At 42.5% G+C, this 22,888-nt stretch overlaps 1 protein-coding gene across 1 annotated transcript in view; it reads right to left on the bottom strand.

The window, feature by feature from the left end:
* Positions 1 to 22,888, bottom strand: part of LOC119140719 (CUGBP Elav-like family member 4) — a 746,613-nt gene that overhangs the window by 17,392 nt on the left and 706,333 nt on the right. Inside the window, exons 9-10 of the mRNA XM_037372253.1 lie at positions 12,536 to 12,683; positions 6,958 to 7,107 (exon numbers count right to left, since the gene is read on the bottom strand). Of these exons, the coding sequence (XP_037228150.1) occupies positions 6,958 to 7,107; positions 12,536 to 12,683 (298 nt within the window). The remainder of the gene's footprint in view (positions 1 to 6,957; positions 7,108 to 12,535; positions 12,684 to 22,888) is intronic.

The following is a 22,888-nucleotide window of genomic DNA, read 5'->3' as shown; positions in this document are numbered from 1 at the left end:
AAATAACAGTACCTGAGCCTCAAGCGGTGGGATCTAATCCAGTGGTAAATGTTCCAAACGACTCACTCAAAAAGTTAAAGAACCAAAGTGTTACTGTGATCCCCCTCCAAAATGATACTGACACGGTGGAATCAGATCCTGAATTAAAAATTAATCCTTTATGGAAACTCTTGAACACAACTTACCAGTTATTGAATTCCACAAATCCAAATATGACCCAACATTGCTGGTTGTGCTACGATATTAAACCTCCCTTTTATGAGGCAATAAGCATAGACTCAAAGGCGAAAAGGGTAAATGGTTCAAACCCGATACGATGTTTATGGGATTCTGAAAGTCGGAAACAAAGCCTGACGATGCAATATGTATCGGGACAAGGGAGGTGTATTGGGAATGTACCCCCAGAGAAAAATAAATTATGCAAAATAAAAGCTTCCCTGAAAGGGAAGCCCCCCGCTGATTGGCTAATACCAGCCAGTAATACCAAATGAATCTGCTCCAAAATTGGAATCACTCCCTGTTTATCTCTTAAAGTGTTCAACGATTCTGAGAAATATTGCATACAGGTGATGATAATTCCCCGGATCATATACCACCCTGAGTAATTTATGTACAATTACCAGAATACCCAGAGTTACCATTTACGAAAACGAGAACCATTCACCTTTACGGCATTAACAGTAGCTACTTTGATAGCTGTAGGAGCAACAGGTACAGGTACAGGGATAACATCATTAATCCAACAGAATCAAAAATTACAGTCACTTAGGATAGCGGTAGATGAGGACCTACTTAGAATAGAAAAATCAGTAAGTGCCTTAGAAAAATTAAGATCACTATCTGAAGTGGTATTACAAAATAGAAGGGGATTAGACTTAATGTTTTTACAACAAGGTGGGTTATGTGTCGCCTTGAGAGAACAATGTTGTGTATATGCTGATCACACAGGGGTTGTAAGAGATACTATGACAAAACTTCAGGAGGGCCTAGAAAAACGAAAAAGAAAACGAAAAATGCAACAGAGCTAATATGAATCCTGGTTTAACAACTCTCCTTGGCTAACCACCTTATTATCTACCCTTGCAGGACCCTTGATTATGTTGATATTAGTGTTAATTTTTGGACCCTGTATATTTAATAGAATAGTTACAATCGTAAAAAACAGATTAGAAACAGCTCATTTGATGTCTATAAGAACCAAATATGAACCTTTAGGGAAAATACTGGAGGTGGAGGAGACCCTCATTTTAAGCCAACAGGAGCTTAAACGATTTGATGAACAAAATGGTGAAAAGAAAAAGGGGGGATTGTGATAAACTGTGAACTGTTTGTTCATCAAAGTTTGTAAGAACAATGGGAATTTAAATGGAATATGCAAAGGTCAGCCACAAGTATCCGGTCAGGAAGGGTTACGAAAAGAAACTTGAGAAGGAAGGAGGGGGTGGGGCTCATGAAGACGAGGAGTCCGTGATGTGAGGAAGACAAAGAGCCTTCATCCCCACTACCACCAGGAAGCCGAGGAAGGCAGAAAACGACCCTCTAGCAACAAGCAGCGCAGACGCAGAGTGCACCACTAACACCGGAGGACGAAGGGTATAAATCCAGTGACTTTCGGGAAGAGAGTGCGCGCCGTTGGTGGAGCAGGGGACTCCCCAGCCGCCCAGCACTGTTTTGCTTACTTGTCACTTGCTTTAATAAATCAAATTTTCTAATTGGCCAGTCTCTGTCATTTAATTGGACAGGTAAACTATAACACTCTGCCTGATGCAAAAAACCAATGATGATTTCCCAAGTCAGCATGAAATACCAGTGCTTTAAAATTAACACCAGGAATCTTTCTTAGTACTGATATATCTCTAGATTAAAATCATAGACTCATAGAATGGTTTGGGTTGGAAGGGACCTTAAAGATCATTTAGTTCCAACCCCCCTGCCATGGGCAGGGACACCTTCCACTATACCAGGTTGCTCAAAGCCCCATCCAGCCTGGCCTTGAACACTTCCAGGGATGGAGCACCCACAACTCTGGGCAACCTGTTCCAGTGTCTCACCACCCTCACAGTAAAGAATTTCTTCCTAATATCTAATCTAAATCTACCCTCTTTCAGTTTAAAACCATTACCCCTTGTCCTATTACTACATGCCTTTGTAAAAAGTCCCTCTCCAGCTTTCTTATAAGCCCCCTTTAGGTACTGGAAGACCGCTATAAGGTCTCCCTGGAGCCTTCTCTTCTCCAGGCTGAACAACCCCAAATCTAACTTTTTAAATGAACATTCAGCTGGCATTAGGCCCGACATTCAGCTTTTGTCTGAGAATGAAAGGATGGAGGTCGCAAAATGAAGCACATTGTTAAAAATAAATAAAATCATTTTAAGTGATGTTCTGGATCCCTCCTGAGATGCCAGTAACCCAGCTACAGTGTCTGGCTAAGACAAGCTGTTATGTGAGTGCCCCAGATGAAAATGGTTGTAGGGGACAGAGGGCTGGAGTCTGCTGTGATGGTCAAGGGTGTCAATCAGAAGGAGCTGCACTGAAGACAGTAGAGGTGCGAGGAAAAATCTTGAAGTAAAAGCCAAGGAAATCTGCTTTCTGAAATCAGAGGAGTCCAGTTCTTCTGAGAGAAAAAAGCAAGGTCTGGCACATTTTGGGCCCATAAGACACCCTGGGTTTTGACTTTGGTGGAAGGAGTCAGCAAACCTTATACCTACATGATATCATCTTCACACACACCCCTGATTGCCTATGCATTTCCCAACAGATATGCGTTATTCCATCTATTTCACTCTTTTGCAGCACTGCTCCCCACACAAGCCTACAAAAATGTGTTATTGCCCAGATGCACAGCTTTGTGCTCTGTCCCATCTATTCATTCCTCTCACTGTCCTGGAGGTATTTTATACCTCTCCCAGGAGCTACAGATTGGCCACTATCACCTCTCGGAGGGTGGATGGGGAGGAGGGTAATGAAAGAGTGGCAGTGCTGTTCAGTCTGTGGGGTAGTAAATAACATAATGATACCAAAAAAAAAACCCTATGTGAAGGCCAGGTTCAAAATAAATAAATAAATGACCAAGAGGTGTCTATTCGATCCTTAAATCCAACCTAAATCACAGCCTGCAGCCCTAATCTGTATTCATAATTATATCATTTTGTACAACAAGTTTGTGAGACATCTCAAGAAATTTATGTAAATAAAATTCATGGGTGCCATAGTACAGATTCCATATTATTAAGATTGATTAGGACTGCTGATGCTGTGATTAAAGAAGCCAACATTTACTGTTGCAATTAATTAGGTATTCAGAGACAACAATAACTGCAATAACAACAAAAAAGAATGTGCTGATACAGCAGAAAATGGAGACTGATCCTGTGTTTTATAGTCTCTTTTCACAGTTTAGGGACTGGACACCACTCAAAGACATGTCCCATTTTTTCTTCCCCTGCATGTCAAAGGAGCCATGAAATCCAGGGCATTTGTGCCTTCCACTCCATCCTGTTAATTGGAAAAGCCCTTTCTTAGCATCCCCAGGTATTGTAGATGCTGCTTTGGAACAACATATGGGCCTACTATGAAATTGATATAGCTCTTTCCTGGAAATCAGGATTATCTTTATTATTTCCTTAATAGTCCCACCTCCAAGACCCATCCATAATCTGGGCCCTGCTGAGATGGGTGCTGTGCAAACACATGATAGGACTGGTGAAGCTTCCAGTGGAAAAAGCAAAAAAGACACATGACTCAGAAATGTGGAGAGGTGGAGGTGGCGGGCCAAGGTGACATACTAATACAATAGCAAAGTAATGACCATACTTCCCTTCCTTTGCCTAAGGTCATAAACACATAACTCAAGGTCATGTTTTAAAAGCTATTAAGGCACTTAACTCCATGTTTTTGGGAGCTTAGTTTAAGTCATCTTTGAAAATAAAGCTCAAGGTCTTAACTCAGGTGCCTCTGAAAACATCAGCATTTTTATTTACACTTTCTTCCAGATCAGAGGAGAAAATACTTTGGCTCTGGAAAGATCTTAAACAACCTCATTCATTATGGCTGCATCATGACCACTGGAAGTACATGGCATCATTAAAGTAGCTTAGAGTAGAGATGGAAACTTCTTATTATATTTTTAATGAGTGCATTCATTTATTTATTTAACCAGTAAAGCATGGTTTACGGCACATGGCAGATTGTTACAATATATGGCAAGTCATAGCCATAGCAAGACTATGGTTATGTACATAATATTGCAGCACTCTTGGACACTTTCAGAATGCGAGATATACCATAAAAGAAAGTAGTTTGGAAGATGCTGACTTTGGATGGGGACTGACATGTTCTTTTCTTCTCTATAATGTTAGTATAATTGCATGCTCAGCTTTAATATTTTATTTTTACCCTTGCAGATAGAAATGCAGATATGCAGAACCATAGGACATTGCCAGGAACAGATGCTACAGAGGAAATTGCAAAAAAATCCCATAACAGACAATGATGGAATAAGCTGCCCAGTGCTGAAAACTTCTTTCTAACACCAAGTAATTAGTGGCTGACTTATAAAGCATGAAGGTTTGTGTCCTTTCTACATTTTTATCCAGTCTAATGTGAGTGTGGATGTTCTCAATACTCATATAAATGTCTAATCTTTTTTTTTTTTTTTTTTTTTAATGCTGCTAAGGTCCAGGCTTCAATAAAGCCTGTGGCAAGGAGTATAGTTTTGGGAGTGCATAAATGGTCATGAAAAGGAACAGTATAAGAGAGCAAACACATGACATGTCCTACACCCAAACTGCTATGAAGTATCTTGCTTTCAGGGTTTCATTGTTAGTGGGGACAGGCAGAAGAAAAATAAGAGGTGAGGGTTTGGCCTGCCACTGTTCCCTTTACAGCTCTGCTGTAACTTAAGATGTCACTAAGTTATGGGGAAGCTGACCACCAGGAAAGAACAATGTGTTGTTGAAGATACACTGAGATAAATCCAAACTTTACACAAAGCAGACTATTTGTACATCAGCTTTACTGGCAGAAAGGAGCCTCTCTGCCTGCAGTGAAGAGGAGCAAGGATGACTGTCACCTTTCATTGTTAAACTTTTGGTGTTTGTGCATGGACTTAGTGAGAACTGCTGGCTGAGCAAGTCTCTGCAAAACTCAGAATGGACAAAATACCTAACTGAAAACTTTCTTTAATTATGGGGGTATTTGGACATAGTAACACAAGTTCAAGTCATCAAGATTCATCTAGAACAATCATCTTTTTCTCTGCTATCTGCAGTAATGGATCACGAAAGATTAGCTAAAAGGAGCTAGATAAACCAGAAAAAATATAGACACAGAAATGTATGAATAAACAGAAATGATAGACTCTCAAACAGGTAGATACTTAGATCGATGGATTGTTGAACAGATGGCTGTATTTATATAACCTTAAAGACAGGGTTCTTTCTTGATGCTGTGGTTGAGCTCACTGAGCGTACTAAGGGCTTCTGCAAATCTTCTGATGCCTCCGTAAGCTTCCAAACGCTCCCCATCCCTCTAAGGTTCTACAAACATGTATATACATGCTTATGTTTTAATTCAGTAAACCCCTTGATTTCAATTCTGCTTAAAGTTAAACCCATGGCTAAATGCTTACAATGGGGAGGATGATAGTTATTTTTCAGTACTCTTGGCATTTCTGGGCTTTCCTTTGCTGCATTCACAGGGTGGCTTTTTTCAGTGACATTTTCTGAACTGTAACTAGCTAAGACTTATATTTCTATGTTATGTGATATTTTTCCTTATAGCTCATAATAAAGTCCCTTGTGATATTCAGTCTTCTGAGGTTTAAGGACTGGCTTTTCTTAGGGGTTTTGTGGGCTTTTTGGCTGGAGAATCTGTCTCAGTGTCTGATTTCCTAACAGACTAGATCAATCTATTAGTGCCCCAGGGTAAAATAGTCCTTTGCCAGTTGGTGGCTAGGATCAGGTAGTAACATTTATTTATATGTTTATTGTTATGATTGTTAGTATTTGGGGAGAAATAGTAAGGAATGTCTTCTTAGCAGAAGTACAACTTAGAGGAGAGGGCTATCTCAAGTCATGAGGATGCTGAAAAAATGTAGGTGCACATTAGGGACTTGTAAACTCCTGAGTTCTTGGTGATTACAGCCTAAAGGTATCCATATATTTGTAACTACAGGTATAGAGGTAGGTACGTATCCTTTAACCTCCCTCATTCATTCCTGACTGCCAGGGCTTGCAAAATCACCCCTTCAGTATGATTTGAGCTAGTCACAGTGTATGAATCCCAGCAGCAGTTCTCTGGTGATCTGCCACAAAAAGGTGAAGCTTAACCTGTTCTGTGGCTATATTAGAGCTTCACTTTCCAGACCTGGTAAGGCAACATGGTTTGGATGAAGTGTGTACTTTGGAGACCAGCAGCTGCCTGTGTGCATGATCTGAGGGATGGAGCAGTTTGGGTGAGCATCCATGTGTACCCTCTGGACTTGTCCTTCCAGAGCCATCCAGATGCAAAGGAATCTCAGCAGAAGATACCAATGGTGGGTGCTAGGGGAAGCAAGCAGACTTAGCATAGATCCTTCAAGGCTTCCCAGGAGTACTACTGCAAGATCTACCAGCATGAACTGGTCAGGCCTTAGATCAAATTTTACCTAAACCAAAACATGGTGAGTGTCCTGATTGTATTCACCAGACAAATCATCCTGGCATACAGCAGATGAGCATTTAATTCTTCAGCATAAAAATTTTCCATCTCCAACAGGCCCTTGATGTCTATCATCCAGATTTAAGTGTATAAAAACTTTAGCTGGGTAAGCCCTAACTACACCAATGCTAGAGTGAGCCCTGATGGCATGAGGTATAATCCTTCTGAGGTGGCTCATGCTAGACAAAGCCTGTGGATGTGGACAATCTTCCTAAGACTGAAGGAGAAGGTTGTGGGCACAGCATTGATCTGGCTTACCTGGGTAAGGGTGGATGCCATTAGCAAACACAGCTTCTGTGGCAGGCTGCCCATTAGCCTGCGGCGGGAGGCCAGTGAAACCATTCACCCCAATGGGAGATGGGATGCTAGGCACAGCTGGTGCAGTTATGCCAGGAGGTGTGCTTCCACCTGCAAGTGGGGAGGACACACAAATCAGAGCTGGTGAGCACTGGAAGCAATAACTATATGGAGAAAACTACTGACTATCACTCAGAAGTCTTCTGATAAACCAAGAAATGAAAAATCTGCCAAGCTGTCACACAAAGAAAGGGACTGCTTACCATTGCTCCTCTAGCAACTTAAAAGCACTTAAGAAAGGCTTGCAAAACTTTCTGCAACAGAATGAAAGTTTTGCTTGGTGATCATGGTCTATAGACTAGATCTACGGCTAACATCAAGCAATAGATGTCATCTTTGTGGCCGTACCAATTTCCAAAACTACTTTGTCTGCATTGTCTCATGAATACAAATTTCATGTACAAATGCATTTTGAACTTCCCCAGTACCATGGACCATTAAAAGATTTGGCAAGTTTATCTGTAGCCTAAAGGTAGCCACTGATATTTTTTTTAGTGTCACTGTTTGGCCCAAATATGACTTTGTAGAGTTTTAGCAGAGTTCTCCCAGTCAACAGGGGGAAAATTTGGGCTGGATTTGTTTCTTTCATGGAATCATACTACTCCCGTTCTTCCCAGATGCATCCTGTGGAGGACTGTAACGCTACTATTTCAGAAGAACAATTTAAATCTTTATGTTTTGGATGAGATCCCATCACCCACTGGTAAAGCATTGTTAAATGAAGGTTCAACAAGAAGTGCTGGGTCCTGCACTTGGGTCACAACAACCCCACAACATGCTATAGGCTTGGGGAAGAGTGGCTGGAAATCTGCCTGGCAGAAAAGGACCTGGGGGCTCTGGTTAACACCCAGCTGAACATGAGCCAGCAGTGTGCCCAGGTGGCCAAAAAGGCCAACAGCATCCTGGCTTGTATCCAAAACAGTGTGGCCGGCAGGACCAGGGCAGTGATCATCCCCCTGTACTCAGCACTGGTGAGGCTGCACCTTGAATACTGTGTTCAGTTTTGGGCCTCTCACTTCAAGAGGAACATAAAGATGCTGGAGGTTGTCCAGAGAAGGGCAACAAAGCTGGTGAAGGGTCTGGAGCACAAGTCTTATGAGGAGTGGCTGAGGGAACTGGGGTTGTTTACCCTGGAGAGGAGGAGGTTCAGGGGGGAACTTATTGATCTCTGCAACTACCTGAAAGAAGGTTGTAGCGAGGTGGGTGTCCATCTCTTCTCCCAGATAGCTAGCGACAGGACAAGAGGAAATGGCCTCATGTTATGCCAGGGGAGGTTTAGACTGGATATTAGGAAAAAATTCTTCACTGAAAGGGTGGTCAAGCATTGGAACAGGCTTCCCAGGGAGGTGGTGGAATCACCATCCCTGGAGGTGTGTAAAAAACCTGTAGATGTGGTTCCTAGGTACATGGTTTAGTGATGAACTTGGCAGTCCTGGGTTAACGATTGGACTTGATGTTCTCAAAGGTCTTTTCCAACCTAAATGATTCTATGATTCTATTATTCTATGATTCTAATTATCTGAGGGGAGAATTAAATCCCTTTGCTACCTCATTGTGTCCTCCTATGTATGTTTAAAGTGGCTGGGCAGTCTGTGCTTCTTGCTACATATTCAGTTTGTTTTTGGAGACCAAAAATTAATTTTGAATAAGAATGAAATAATATTTTTCTCTTGTCTTCTGTGGTGGGAAGTTAAATTATCTTCAGCAATATCTTTCTGTGTCAAGGTATACTACTGATTAAAAGCACCATTTTTGCAGTACCCTCTTTTTAAACCAATTGCAGAAATTTTCTTCAGCACAGTAGCATTCCATAATTAGTTAGTGCAATAACAGACTTTAATGACTGCTGAAATCTGTGTTGGTGCTTTAAAGATAGCCAATGTAGATGCATGAGATGTTTTAACATGTTCTGATTTGAGTAGCCAAAAAAATAGGCAATATTTCAGCTCTTTTCTTATAACCTGAGCAGACAAGCTGCTGGTTCCACTTTCATTATTTAATGAAGTTGGCCTTTAAAAGTGTCTTCTGTGGAGGTACAGGGAGCCAGTGGTGGCAACTGAAGTCCAAAGGCAATGCTCTTAGCACATGCCATCAGCTTGGAAATCACAAGGGGTAGTTAAAATTCCAGTTGCTTTTCTGGATCTCCTTTGCATAGACAATGTAAGTAATTTTTTCTAAAATTGCAGCAAGGGATTTGTGCTTGCTATTTTGTGCATGTCTAAGGAAGCTTAGGCATATTCATTGCAATTCTTTAATCTTCTTATAATGAATCACCTCCCCCCCCCAAAGAGTTGAGATCTGTAGTTGGAGTAAAATTGGCATAATGTCTATTAGTTTTTCCTGGATCCAAAAGCCTTTAACTTCCCAGGTCCCATGCAACTCATGACCATGAATGAACTCATGGCCATGTCCTGAGGAACCCACTCTCCTAGAGGCAGGATGCACAGAAAACCAGCTGGATTAAGAGCACAGGAGAAGCAGGTTTAGACTGACAGGGAGGTGAGAACCCAAGAGACCTGAAGATAGTAGCACAGACGCACTATGCTCAGCCAATGCCTCTAAAGCCTCAAGGGTTACCAGTGTCCTTTTTCTAGCACAAATTTTCTTTTTCTTAGGAAAGATCAAAACCTTTTTTTTTAATGTTCCAAACACTTTTCCTAATGCCTATTTTCCAAAGAACTTTGAAATATTTCATTTTTCATTCCAAGCCAGAACAAAGATATATTTCAATGACACTAAATCCTGCTATGAAGCAGTATGATCATTTTCCATTTGGCTTTCTGAATGCTAACAAAAGCCAGCAGGAGAATTCACATTAGGCTTCAGATATCTCCTGGCTACTCAAAAATCACTGCTAGTGTTGTAGGCTTGCTTGCTCAGACATTATGTGAAATATTTTCTATGCATCTTATTACAAGCTTTGTGAGTGGTGTAGTAATATTAGGAGTCATTTCAAAGTCTAAACATTTCACCCAAGGAATAATTGTCAATGGCAATTTCCACCCATTACAGAGGGTTTTCATGAAGGAAGCTACTTATTCAAGATAAATCTGTTATAATGCCAAAGTGCATAGGCTTCATGACTGAAAATATGTCATAAGGAGAGTGCAAAATCTGCCACCATGAAAGAGATCAAGGGATCATCTAAACCAGCATCTTATTTTCAATAATGATCAGTCATGGGTGCTCTGGAAAGCCTATAAAAATCATGAGCTTTCCTCTCCTATATTCTGACAATAAGAGTTTAACAGTCCCCAAAAGGAATATCAGAAGAAGAGCAGAGCTTACACAGAAGAAGGGCTGGGATATTTTTCATGTGCTGGATATCATGGCTGGCACAGAATTTGGCTGTTGTACTGGTATTTACGCACCTTTCATAACTCGCTCATTCTCAAGACTTATTTATATGCAAAAGAGCTTCTGCTCTTTTGTGGTGGGGCCATCACATACCAGAGCCTGGATTCAGCTTTCTAGGCCCTGAGAGCATTTAAATTCCAAGAAGTCATTGTTTGACAATCTCTCTGCTCTTACCAACAAAAGACAAATATAGCTAAAGCAAGTATGATAATCTTTCCAGCAGTGGGTTTAAAGATTGTACGTAAAATTAAGCCACTTTTCTATTTGGATTTGCAGTAGCCCCATTGACTTGGGTTTTATACATTTATTGTTGTATAGTCATATATTCCAAAATGTGTGGTATAAGATTTTGAGTCAAGTGCTTTTCCGTGGCTCTCCATAAGTTTGTGTAGAATGACATCTGTCTGTCTCTCCCTTATTCCCCTCTCATACTCTAATACAAGCAAAGGAAAAGATAGGTATCTGATCCAGTAGCTGGTGACATTATTCCCAGCTACAGATTGCAAAGAGATGCTAAGCTCTGTGTGCATGGGGAGGGTTTTTTTGGCAGACAGAGGGTAGCAAAATTCAATTTATTAGGAATGTCCCTCAAGCCTTAGCTGCTGCAGTGCCTTATCCCCCTGCCATCCAGTGTTTGTCAGCCATGAGGCATCTTTCCTGGATGCTTTGTCAGACACCCTTTCCTGCTCCAGGGCTGGTGTAGACCTCTCCTTGTTCGGCAATGAAGCTGCCCCTTTCCTCTCTTACTGCTCTGCTTTGCAGGAGTCCCAGATCCTGCTCTGCCCAGCACTGCCTGCACCAGAGCTGGCTCAGACATAGCTCACCCCAAACTCTTCTCAAGCTGGTGCCCTCCAGGCCAGCTTGAAGCTTCAAGGCTCACACAAGGGCATTGGTATGACATGTCTTTCTGAACACAGTCCCATCCCCAGTGACTCTCAAAGGAACAACCAGCATCACCCCAGGACCCTTCTATCCTAACCTGTCCCTTAGGAATGGTCTTCTGAAGATGCATCCTTGAGTCCTCTGCTCCCTTACCAGAGTCAGTGGTATTATTGCAAAGCTCTCCAAATTCTCACTTCTTTGCTCTTGCAGTTTGGCCCCACTTTCCCTTCTGCCCTACTTCCCTACATTAGGCCACATGCCACTGCATGAGTACCTGATGATTCCCTGACTTGTTCCTGCCCTAAAGATTTCCTTGTCTTTCAAGCCCCAGGAAAGCCAGTCCTGTTTCAACTCAGCTTAATTATCTGCCCCCTGAATCATGTGATTCTTGTGACCCCTTAGAGCTTTGCCAGATCCTGGCAGCCCTTTACTGTTTCTGCTCCAGCAGCCAGGAAACCTCTCACCAAATACTTGCATTCCAGGTTTCACCAGAAGTCTTCCATGAGTACCTCTTGTCCTATTACACAGTAGCAAAAAGGCTTATGTGTCCCAAAGACATAGCTCATCTCATTAATGATATTGCATTTCACTGCAAACTTTATTTTGTTTGTCTTTGGACCAGCCTGGCTGTGACAGTGCCAGCACTGAACAACCCTTCCCCTTCCCTTGGGTGTCTATATGCACCAGTGTAGGTCAATGGGGAATGTTTTGTGCCATTTGGAAGATGCTCAGAGCTAAAGGAAAGTTATATAAGGGATAAGGCTGAGAGGGAAGGGTCATGGTTGAGAGCCCTTTCCAGTGCCTTCCCTGCCAGCCCCTTCCTTCCTCCCCAACAAGCCCATTGCGTCCTGGCTCTGGTGAGTCTCAGCCCTCTTGCTCTCTCCTAATCCACCAGGAAATGTCATGCAGCGAGAGACACACCTAGCCCAACAGCACACTGCTGTTGAGCCCTTTAATTTTTCCCTTATAACTATTTAATGATACAGATGCTGATCCCCAGCTGGCCCCAGCCCTGGCAGAGGCAGTAATAGCCTTTCCCTGCCCCTTTTGCCTTCTCCCAGACCACAGAAGGATCTGGTCAGTTCCCCTCCTCACTTCTGGTGGCCCTCACCAGCAAGACCAGCATTTCAGTAAACACCAACTGAGAGAGAATCTGTCAGCTAATATGTCCTGCCAGGTATCCCCAGGATGTGGCCAGATTTTCCTGCCATTTGCCCTCTCCACCCCCCAAGCTCCTTACCTGAGGTTGGTGTTAAGGGGGCAGCCGCCAGGCCATTCATGTTCAGAGCCGCCATCTGCTGCATCTGGGCTGCGGCAAAGGCTGCCATGGGGTTCAGGTAGCCACCCTGTGCCACCGATGCCATGATCGCAGCTTGCTGCTGCATCAGCTGGAACAAAGAGAGCAGGGGAAAAATATCATGTAGTCACTGGCAGGTCAGCCCGCAGCACTGGCAGCAGGATGGGAAACCGGTGAGGGTGTGAAGCATCCCTCTGTTTTGAGATGTCAGCTCACCATGCGTGTGGCACCTCCCAGCCTTGGCCCATCTTCTCACTATAGGGGCCGGAAGCAAAGTGCATCATTGTATCTTGTGGGGTCTTTATGGTCCTCACCCCCTCATGTGTTCCCCAATGTGGAGCTCTCCCATGAGTTGAACTAAGCCCTCTGACTCCCTGGCCCTTCCCTGATGAGAAAGGCAGAGGAAAGACTTTATACATTCCTGAGCAGAGAGGTTTCATGGCTTATGTTGCTTGTAGCAAAACTCTGGTGGCTGCTGATGGAAGACCAGTGTATGTGCAGTGGTGGGGAGAGGGAATCCCTTAGCTTAGCTAGTTCTCTGGGGATAAAATGATTTGTTTTAATCTGTCAGTGACAAAAACGTTTTTTCTTATGCTGCTGGGAGGCCTCCGGTGGGCACTGAGCAAATCCATGACCAAACCTTCTAACCAGATTATAGCACCTATTTCCAATTTTCCAATGCAGCCAAGCAGAGACTCCTGGAAGAGCTATATGATGGAAGGGAGCTTGCCTACTTTAGCAAGATTAATGCTATGTAGCGGGAAAATCCCTTCCCTGTAGTTTAGATCTGGGATGACATCCTTAATTATTTTTTTTCCCACAAAGTGATCAAAGTGCTGCTTCTTTTAACACATCTACAAAAGGCACAAACAAGGAACCTGGGATATTTTTACAGGCATTTGGGGGTAAGAATTTTGGAGCAGAAGGGTAGTGAATGGTTATGCATGCTGGAAATGCTTCTTACATTAAAACCAGTCTTTGCTATCATTATTTTATGCTCTGAGCTTAGTACACAGACAATGCAGTTCATTTGTACAGTGTGTGTGCACTGGGCTTGTAAAATGTTCCTGGTGTGAAGAAGACAATTTGGATGTAGCTGCCTCTTGTCTCCTTCCCTTGAGCTGTACAAAGAGCCAGACGAGGTATGTCTGAATCTGTATCTGACCCCCAATAGTGACTGCTGGTAGAATACTTAAACTGTGAAGGGAAATAGAATGAGCAAAACCTCACTTTGTTCATTCCCCAGCCTCTAGCAATGCGTGACTTGATGATAATAGTGGAGAAGGAAACTTTTTCTGTAGTGATTTTAGCAGTGACTCATATCTTTACTGTCTCCAGAATGAGTACCACTGTTTTGCTGCTCTCTGTGATTTCACTCTCTTGCCCATCAGGAAATTATACTCTGATACTGTTATTTAAGCACGTGGGACACTCTTCTCAATATTAGGGAGACCCCAAATGTCATGGCAATTGCATAGTCTGTTGCCTATTGTTTGGTTGAATACTGAAATATCAACTAAATTAGCTGTTCATACACATACACACTATAACAGGTCCTTGAAATCACCACTCTCATTCAAATGCTGAAACTTTTGTTGTCACTATTTGTGAAGAGACAAAAGTAAAGGATCCTCTGCCACAGACCTGCAATATAACTGTGGATAAGTTGTGTAAACTTCCCTTGCTTTCTCCAGTGATAAAATGGGACACAAGATACCTGCCTCCCCATGTAGGAGTGCCTTCAGATCTACAGATGAAAAGTGCCATGCTACAGTTGAGTACTATTATTTTTTTGTAGCCTAAAGCAGATTGGTGGCAAGCTGGTGTCTTTCCCTTTGTTAATTAACCTTTTTTATTATACCTTGCATAAGACACTTTTTACACTTGAATTAGTGATATTTTCTTCTTTGTAATTACTGATGGAGTGATTAGACAGTCTTTTCTATTATAGTACAATGCTGATTCCCCTTTGAGGAGTATATTTGTTTCTAGGCATCATTTGAGTTTATTCTCCAGAGAAGGCACTGAACAGGTGATTTTAGTAAGTATGCCAATGAAGTGAATGAGGAAGGGGGAATCCATCCATCTTTAACACTGGATTAATACCAGCACTAGGTGTGCTGACCCATATCTTATTTTCTGTGCTGGGTATCTTCACCTGGGGACAGCTGAAGATATAACTGCTGGTTGCAGAAATGATGGCCAAGATCTGTACCTATAGGCTCTGTTTAGTGCTGCTGATCAAAGTAGCATCTCTCTGAGATGAACACAGTTGCAAGGGCTGGGAATAGGCCCACTCTGGCCTTTGCTGAATTTTCTCTGTGCTCCTCCAAAGCTGACCAGAACTGCACGAACAAACCCCACTCCAAAACACAGTGATGTGCGGTTGGTCATGTGTGTCCATGGTCAGTCTGGCTAGCAGATAACAGCCTGCTATTTGTACCAGAGACCTTCTAGGGAAGGCAGGGGACTATGTTTTTGGCATTTCCCATTGTCAGATTCAGCAAACGGTGTGTGTGTGTGTGTGTGTTCTTCTGAGCTGGTCACCTGTTACAGTTGATGTGATAATGGGCAGAGGAGTCTAAGCCAAGATTCATCTCTCCCTTCTGTACCTGAATGCCTCTGAGCAGATGAATTGCAGCTCGCTTTCTCCCTATTGACTGTAAGTGGAGCCCCAGGTGATCAGTTCAGCTGCACATACCAACACAGATGAAATCATTCCCACCCCTTACTTAGCCCTCGGCGCATATTATTGGAACTTGGTTCCCAACAATTTAAAAGAAAAGTGTTAATCCTTTTTTGTTTGTGTTTCACCTGTGCTGCAAGAGAAACAGGGTTCTATCTAAAAGATACCATGTTGCCAATGGTAGTACAAATGATTGTGTTACTCTAAAGACAATCTCCATTTTGCACTCAGCAGAGCTAGGCAATCACTTGTGACATTATTTATGTCTTATGCAAATTATTCTCCTGCTTATGGATGTCTCTAAGCTGTTCAGAGTTAACTCCACAATGGCAGGTGCTCCTCCTGGTTTGCAAACTGGGTAACCTGAGTGTGATTTCTTGTCTATTCAGAAGGCTTATAAATTTGCACTGGAAGATGCATATTTGTAGACTATACCTTGGCTACATGCACGCCTCTTTTTGCAATAATGTATTTTATGCATTTCTGTCATAGATCTTCAGAAAGAAGCAGGTATTTTCTCTCTCCTTATAAGAACAAGATGATCCTAATCTGCTGATTAGTGCTGAAGGTGTAGGGTCTGCGGCCTAAAGTCTGGTGGCTTTCAGTGAAACATTTGGTTAAATCTGGCTGTTGTCGATTTGTTAAAAAGTTGAAATCAATTGATTTTATTTGTTTGATTATCTTATTTTATAGGGTTATTTTATAGAATAGAAATATAGGAGGATAAAAATATATTTTGAAGAAAGTTATGATTATTTAGTAAAAGCAGTTGTGAGACCCTTTGTACATTTTGTACTAAGGCCAGAAGAATGGGTTGGAATCATTGTTGAAACTTAAGTAATAATTTAGGGTTTGAAAGGTTTCTTTGTATCTAACTAGTCTTCTGTATATAGAAAGTATATTGAGATGTCAGAATGTAGGATTAATGGAAACAGGAGAGTCGACTGGAACAGCTTGTAGTTACCTGCCAAGAAACTGTGAACTTTAGTAAAAGGTAATTCCGGCAGGGGGAGATCGCGACCACCGACTCATATACCACCTACCCAAATCGTACCCCAGACCCATTTCTAGATCTTTCTAAGCTTTATTGCGCAGAATCGGATATGGGAGGAGAATATGTTAATGATTTATGGGAGATGTTATGATTATGTATGAATATTTAATGAATATGTATGAATAAGTTCTATATATGGAATCTGATTTTGGGACCTGGTGTGCGTTGATCGTGAGAGGACTCACTCACGCACCCGGCCGTCAATAAAGAAGTGTCTGCTTATCTACATCACATTGGTGTCGATAAGTTCTTCATTCCGAGATTTCGGTAACATGGCCATACTCCCACAGAGACTGTTAAGAATCTGAGAAGCAAAGAGGTTAAATTTAGCTTAGGGTTAAAAAGTTAATGCAATAAAAATAAGGTAGTAATTAAGGTCCTAGCCTTTGATTTGTGAAATTAGGCTCAATTGCTTCTGCAGGGTGCTGTCACCCCATTTCTGTTATGCTCAGTGCTCTGGGGATTGCCATGATGCCCTGGAGACCTGGAAACCCCCCTGGCATGGTGATACGCACAGTGTTCCTCTACCTCATTACCCAGAGAATGTACACCTTGCTGCAGCCTTCACAGCCAGCCTGTGGGGTAAAACAGGGTCTTCTCCAGAGCTAGGAGTATACCATCCCATACCTGAACACAGCCACATGCCCAAGCTAACTGGCTTTGCTTCCTTGGCTAGAGGGGAGACCCCAACCATATCTGGACATCACAACCCTTGGCAACACTCCTGCCACCCTTCTGCTGTCACATTTCCCATTTATGCTCATATCTTACAGGTCAGAAGTGCTCAAGGGTATAGGTTCAAGGGGAAGGGGACTTTCCTTCCCAGCCTAGCAGCTGATGGTCACAGCCCAGCTGAGTGCAGTGGCATCACAGGGGTGGGAGGACAGGAGCTTGATCACCTTGAAAGAAGGTGACAACATAGACCTACCTCTTTCCCCCTCCAAGTAGCTACAGGGTATTTTACAAAAGGAGGGCAAGTCCTGTAAAGGTCACCAGTCTCCCTTATAAAAAAAAAACAAACCTCTGGAACATTCCCAAGTGAGTTCAAATAAAAGTCAGCCCACTTCTTCCCCAGCTCCCCCCAAAGACAAATGTCCCATCCACTATGAAAGAAGCCCAGTGTATGGTCCCAGTTAATAAAGCTGTAGAATATGAAGCAGTGACCTCACCAGAGGCAAATCAATAGCAGCAGGGCCCCTGCGAGATGTGTACTTCAAAATATGTCTTTTGAAATGCAGATTTGTCCTGTTGGGCTGGGGCCACAGAGCACTAATCAGAAAGGCAGCAGCCTTATTATCTGAGACTGATTCAAGGGGACAGAGAGGAGCTTTTACCTTCCTCAGCTGAAAGGATGTATTTTCTTTTGCTTCTCTTACATCCTTGGCATGATCTTTGCCTGAGCATTTAGAGCTTTATCCCATCTGATTTTATATTTTTCCCTCTTTCCTCCAACCTCGACATTATAATTGCTCAAATACTTGTCTTTTGAGGAGACCAGGAAATGCTTCCAAATTTGTTCATGTCCATGGACAGCACCTCAAGAGCTATCAGCCCATCCCAAGTCTCCATCCCAAGGCTAGAGAACTGGTAAGGTCATTCAAAACATGGGGAGAGGTGGAAGTGATGGCTGGTCAACAGTGAGCAATGGGAGGATTCAGTTCACACACCTTTTGCTACCTCAAATATAGGTAGATAAACTTCAGCCAGCTCTGTCATCAATGGATGGATAGGCACCTCCACAGGTTTATCCATCCTATCCTAGCATGGGAGATTAAGACAAAAAACCAGCAAAGGATTTAGTTTTGCAGCATGCCTGAGCCAAAGCAAGAGCTTGCCAATGCACATCTCCCTCTCCACGTCTTGCTGCTACCTTTGCACCAGGATAGATGAATACCTGATGCTGCCAAGCAGCCAGTCAGAAACAATACCAGTAGTGTTAACTGTATAGCACAGAAATGCTGCACTTACTGCCTGTTTTCCTTCCAGAAGCGGCTCCCTATATGGTCACTGTCAATCTAGTGATATGGGGTGAGGACATGTGGCCAGAGGTGAGATTGGGAATGGGACAGCCGCCTCTGGCATCACGTGGCTGTTAGATGGCAGGGTTGTGTTACTGCACTCAAGGAAAGGAAATTTTATCCTTTTTTTTACAGAAGGAACAGGTGCACAGAGAGGTGAAGTTACTTACTCAAGGCCAAAAACTCCTGCTAGAAATGAAAATAATGCTACAGCTTACTTTATCCAGCCCCCAAAATAAATACATATGAAACTGAAGAAGTGGAAGAGGAGAGAGAGAAGGTTTATTTCTGATGCCCTCTTTTTGAAATAACATGATCATTGCCCTTGGAGAAGGCTTACGCTGAATGATATGATGACCTTTAAGGTTTTTTCCAGTGCTATTTTCTACCTTTGTCTCTGAACCACATGGTGTTTTGTTTGACTTTTCATATTCTTCATTCAGTAATAATAATAAAAGTAATAACAGCATCCCACGCTTCCCACCTCTAATGATCTATACAAACACTTAGCTAATTAATCCTCATGGTATCCCTGTGATAGGAAGAGATAAGTAAAGCAGTAAAAGGAGTCATATTTGGTAAAATCACAGAAATGAGAAATTCATGTCTGTTTTACCTAACTGGCCTTTGGGAAATAAAACCAAAAATATCTCCCAAGCTTTCAAACAAACAAGATTCTGAAAAAAATCAGAATGATCTGTCAGACATTTTTTAATGACTTATTGGAAACAGAAATTTCTGCTTTGAAAATAAAATTTAAATTTAATTAAGGTTTAAAAAAACTAATGTGCAACACCTGGATTCATGTTTCTTTCCAAAGCTTGAAACACAATGATTTGAATTTCTAATTTCCTGAGAACTGTAAAAAAAAACAAAACCTAGAAAAAAAGTATATACAGTCCAAATCTGAGTGTTCTTTAGTTCTGAATTACCAAGGAGCTGATGATCAGAAATATGGTATTAGCCCTACTACAAAAGTACTATGGATTAAAAATAGATTCCTCTTCTGGAACAGATCAAAACAAGTGATTTGCATAAAAGGTAGTATTTACTGAATTTACTGTTCCATTTTGGTCATTTAAATATAATAATTATATGCAAAGATAGTCTATATTCAGTAAATTTTCCCTGATTTCATAGGGCTAGCTGAATTTTTTAAGTATCTTTCCAAAATAATTTCACAGTATGAATTGAATAAATATTGGAAGAAGCGATTCTTCCCTTCAGTACTACCTCAGATCATTTAGCAGAAATGTCCTTTCATCTCCACAGGAGTTCAGACAGAGCGCACCTAGACTTTTATGGTCAGCATAGTAGTCACTGCTGCCCTAACTTCCCAAGGTGACCACTTATGATGGCTGAGAGCTTTGCTGTACTGAATGTGTCCATATTTGTTGCAGTTATTGTCTGCAGTTCAGAAGCTGCAGCCATTTGTACTTTTTCAGAGTGAGGGAAGCTGGGATTTACTGACAGGAAAGAACTCGCTCCAGGCCAGAGAGCAAATGTTACCATTGCCTATGTTGCCTCTGTCCCCATCTGTCTGTTTTTACTCACTAATTCTATGCTTGTCCCCTGCTGCAGGATGCAATCAGTCCCGTGGCTGGAATTTGGCCCGAAGACCATGGCTAAGACTTCCACTCCATTTTTAATGCAAAATTGATTTATGACTTTAATCTTATTTTAAAAAAATTAAAAATTAAATAATTTATACAGTATCTGTCACTTTCCAAGGCTCCATCCTTTGTTATTGCTTTGCTCTTCTGCATTTTCCCATCTTCCCAACCCTTTTTGATCTGTGCACGTTTCCATATCTGCATGGTGGGGCAGCAGTGGCATGAGACCACTGCTAACTACTTGCCACTTTCTTCATAGAAAGAAAACCTGCAGGGACTTTTGCCACTGTTGCTTATTTGGGCCAGGACTATACTACCACCATTCATAGTCTGGTTTGATTTTTACTGCTTGTGATCTTGTGATTTATGTCTTGGCCACCTCACCACTTACCAGTCTCTAAGGAGGTATGCTGTGCTGCTCTGAGCTGGAGTGTGTGCCTGCAGGTTCATTCTCCACTGGCAGCAAATCAAAGGTGGCATCACCTAGCATCAGTTTCCCTCTCTCCAGGCTGAGTTCAGATCTATACCTCAAGCTGGCCTTGGCTAAGACTGTGGAAACAGCTACTAATAGCCAGCTCATGTGGAGCCACAGGAACCTGACAACAAAAAGGGCTCATGCCTATACATGTGTGAACTAAAATACATAATTGCCCCATAAAAGGGGAGCCTAAATGAATATGGGAAGATATTGCTCAAAAGAAAAACCCCTGAAACAAATTAGTATAGGCACTCTGGGAGCTTTAGGGAACCATGAAACCTGACTTCCCTTGAGCTGCATACAAAGGAAGTGAGGTGGGTCTGATGTGACTTTGTCACTGAAACAGCACACAAAGTTATTGCCAAGCTTTGTCTGGTCTGCTTGCAGGTGACACATGAGGAGGGGAGGCAAAACCACACACAGGAGGGCCCTCTTTGCTTCCTGATTTTGTTTGGCCTCTGGAGCTGAGGCCATATGGTTGCTGAACCCAAAAACTAGTTGCTTAGCCAATGTAAGGCCATCGCTGCTATCAAGATTAAAGTTGCGTAAAATGAGATTGAGTGGCTTGGCAGTGAGCAGCAGCAAGGAGTGAACTGTGACGTGGCCATTTGCTGAGCTGCAAAGGAGATAACTTAAAGAGGCGCTGGAGCCCAAAGCACTCCTGGTGGCAACATTATCAGTCAAACACTGATGGACTGAGATCCTCGCTGCCTCTCCCCAGTAGTGCTTCTTGGTTTGCAAATCCATACCTGCCCACTAATCTCTCAAACAGCCACACTGTGTGGGTTTCTGCTGCACTGGCCACCATGATGCATGGAGACCTTTTTTTGCAAGAGCTAATGCAGTCCTGGTGATATGCATGATGCCTCTCCCGGGGGGAATTCATCAAGCAAGTGCTGCCTAGGAGACCTGGCAACATCCTCCATGGAAATAGATCATTAGAAATTGTTGATTATACAGCTCTCATGGAACTGCTTGGGAACTCTTATATGGAGACATTAGTCAAGCTTGGACTGCAGTGGGATAGCTGGGAGGACAGGTGATAAGTACAAATCTGAGAACCCAGTGTCTCAAACTAGTCTTGGCCTTACTGCTAAGCACTGTGTTCTTAAACTTCTATTACCATCATAGACCTATGTTAGAACCCACAGAGAGACAGCACAAGAAAGAGCTGTGTCCCTGAGGGAGAAGGAAAAATAAATCTGATCATAAACTTTATTTGTACATGGGGAAATGAGACCAGTGGTCAAATGATTCACTGAAGGTCACACAAATTGCTGGTGACTGTGGCATCTGCTGTCATCGCTTCCCTGCCCTTGCATTTTCACTGTTTCACCTTCCCTCCTCTTGACTTGCCTTAGCTCTTGAACTTCAGTTCAGGCTGAATAAAACTGCCCCCTTTTCCCTCTCCCCCTCGATCTCTCCATCTCCTGCTGGCATTTGAGGTGCCAATCACCCTGATATCTATGAGCCAGCAGTCCAAGGTGGATTAATCAGGATGGAGGGAACTCACAGAGCCTTTTGTGTGAGACTGTGAGATGAACTAGATAGATAGGGAGAGACACAGATAAGGAGGCTGATTGAGAGACAGCATCTGAGCATGCTCTGGGTGTATGGGTGCCACATGGAAATGTGATCCCATCATTTAGATAGCTTTGAAGTCCCCAGGGTAATTGGTGCCACCAGCTTGTCATATCCAATGGGTCAAGATCTAAAACTTATTCTTTTGCCCTTATAAGCATATTTAGCGGGGGGGGGGGGGGGGGGGGGGGGGGGGGAGATGCATCCAATTCTGCTTTCACAGAAATTAATAAGAAAAAAAATTCATTGGTTTCAAGTGAAGCGGGAGCAGACCCAGAAATTCTTTTCACTCTTCCTTCAAAGAAATCTTCACTCAAGTACATGCTTCACTCAAGTACATGCCCTCATAATGTCCTGTATTATCTAAAGGGAAAATAATGGAGGGAACTTTGTGGTGTAAAGGTGCAGTCCTCATCCTGCCTTATATCAGTATAAACCTGTGCTGACTCTATTATCATGGCAATTAGAAGAATTACTCCAGATTAAAAATTATGTAGCCAAGTGTCCTGGTTTTGGTCAGGACAGAGTTATTTTTCTTCTCAGTACCTGGTACAATGCTATGTTTTGGGTTTAGTATGAGAACAATGTTGATAGCACACTGATGTTTTTAGTTGTTGCTAGGTAATGTTTATACTAAGTCAGGGACTTTTCAGTTTCTCAGGCCCTGCCAGTGAGAGGGCTGGGGGGGCACAAGAAATTAGAAGGAGACACTGCCAGGACAGCTGACCCGAACTAGCCAAAGGGATATTCCATACCATAGAATGTTATGCTGAGTATATAAACTGGGGGGTTGGTTGGGCATGCTGATCACTACTCAGGGACTGGCTGGGCATCGGTCAGCAGGTGGTGAGCAATTGTATTGTGCA

The sequence above is a fragment of the Falco rusticolus genome, chromosome W (assembly GCF_015220075.1).
Source record: "Falco rusticolus isolate bFalRus1 chromosome W, bFalRus1.pri, whole genome shotgun sequence".
NCBI lineage: Eukaryota > Metazoa > Chordata > Aves > Falconiformes > Falconidae > Falco > Falco rusticolus.
This window is presented reverse-complemented; position numbering and strand designations above follow the sequence as displayed.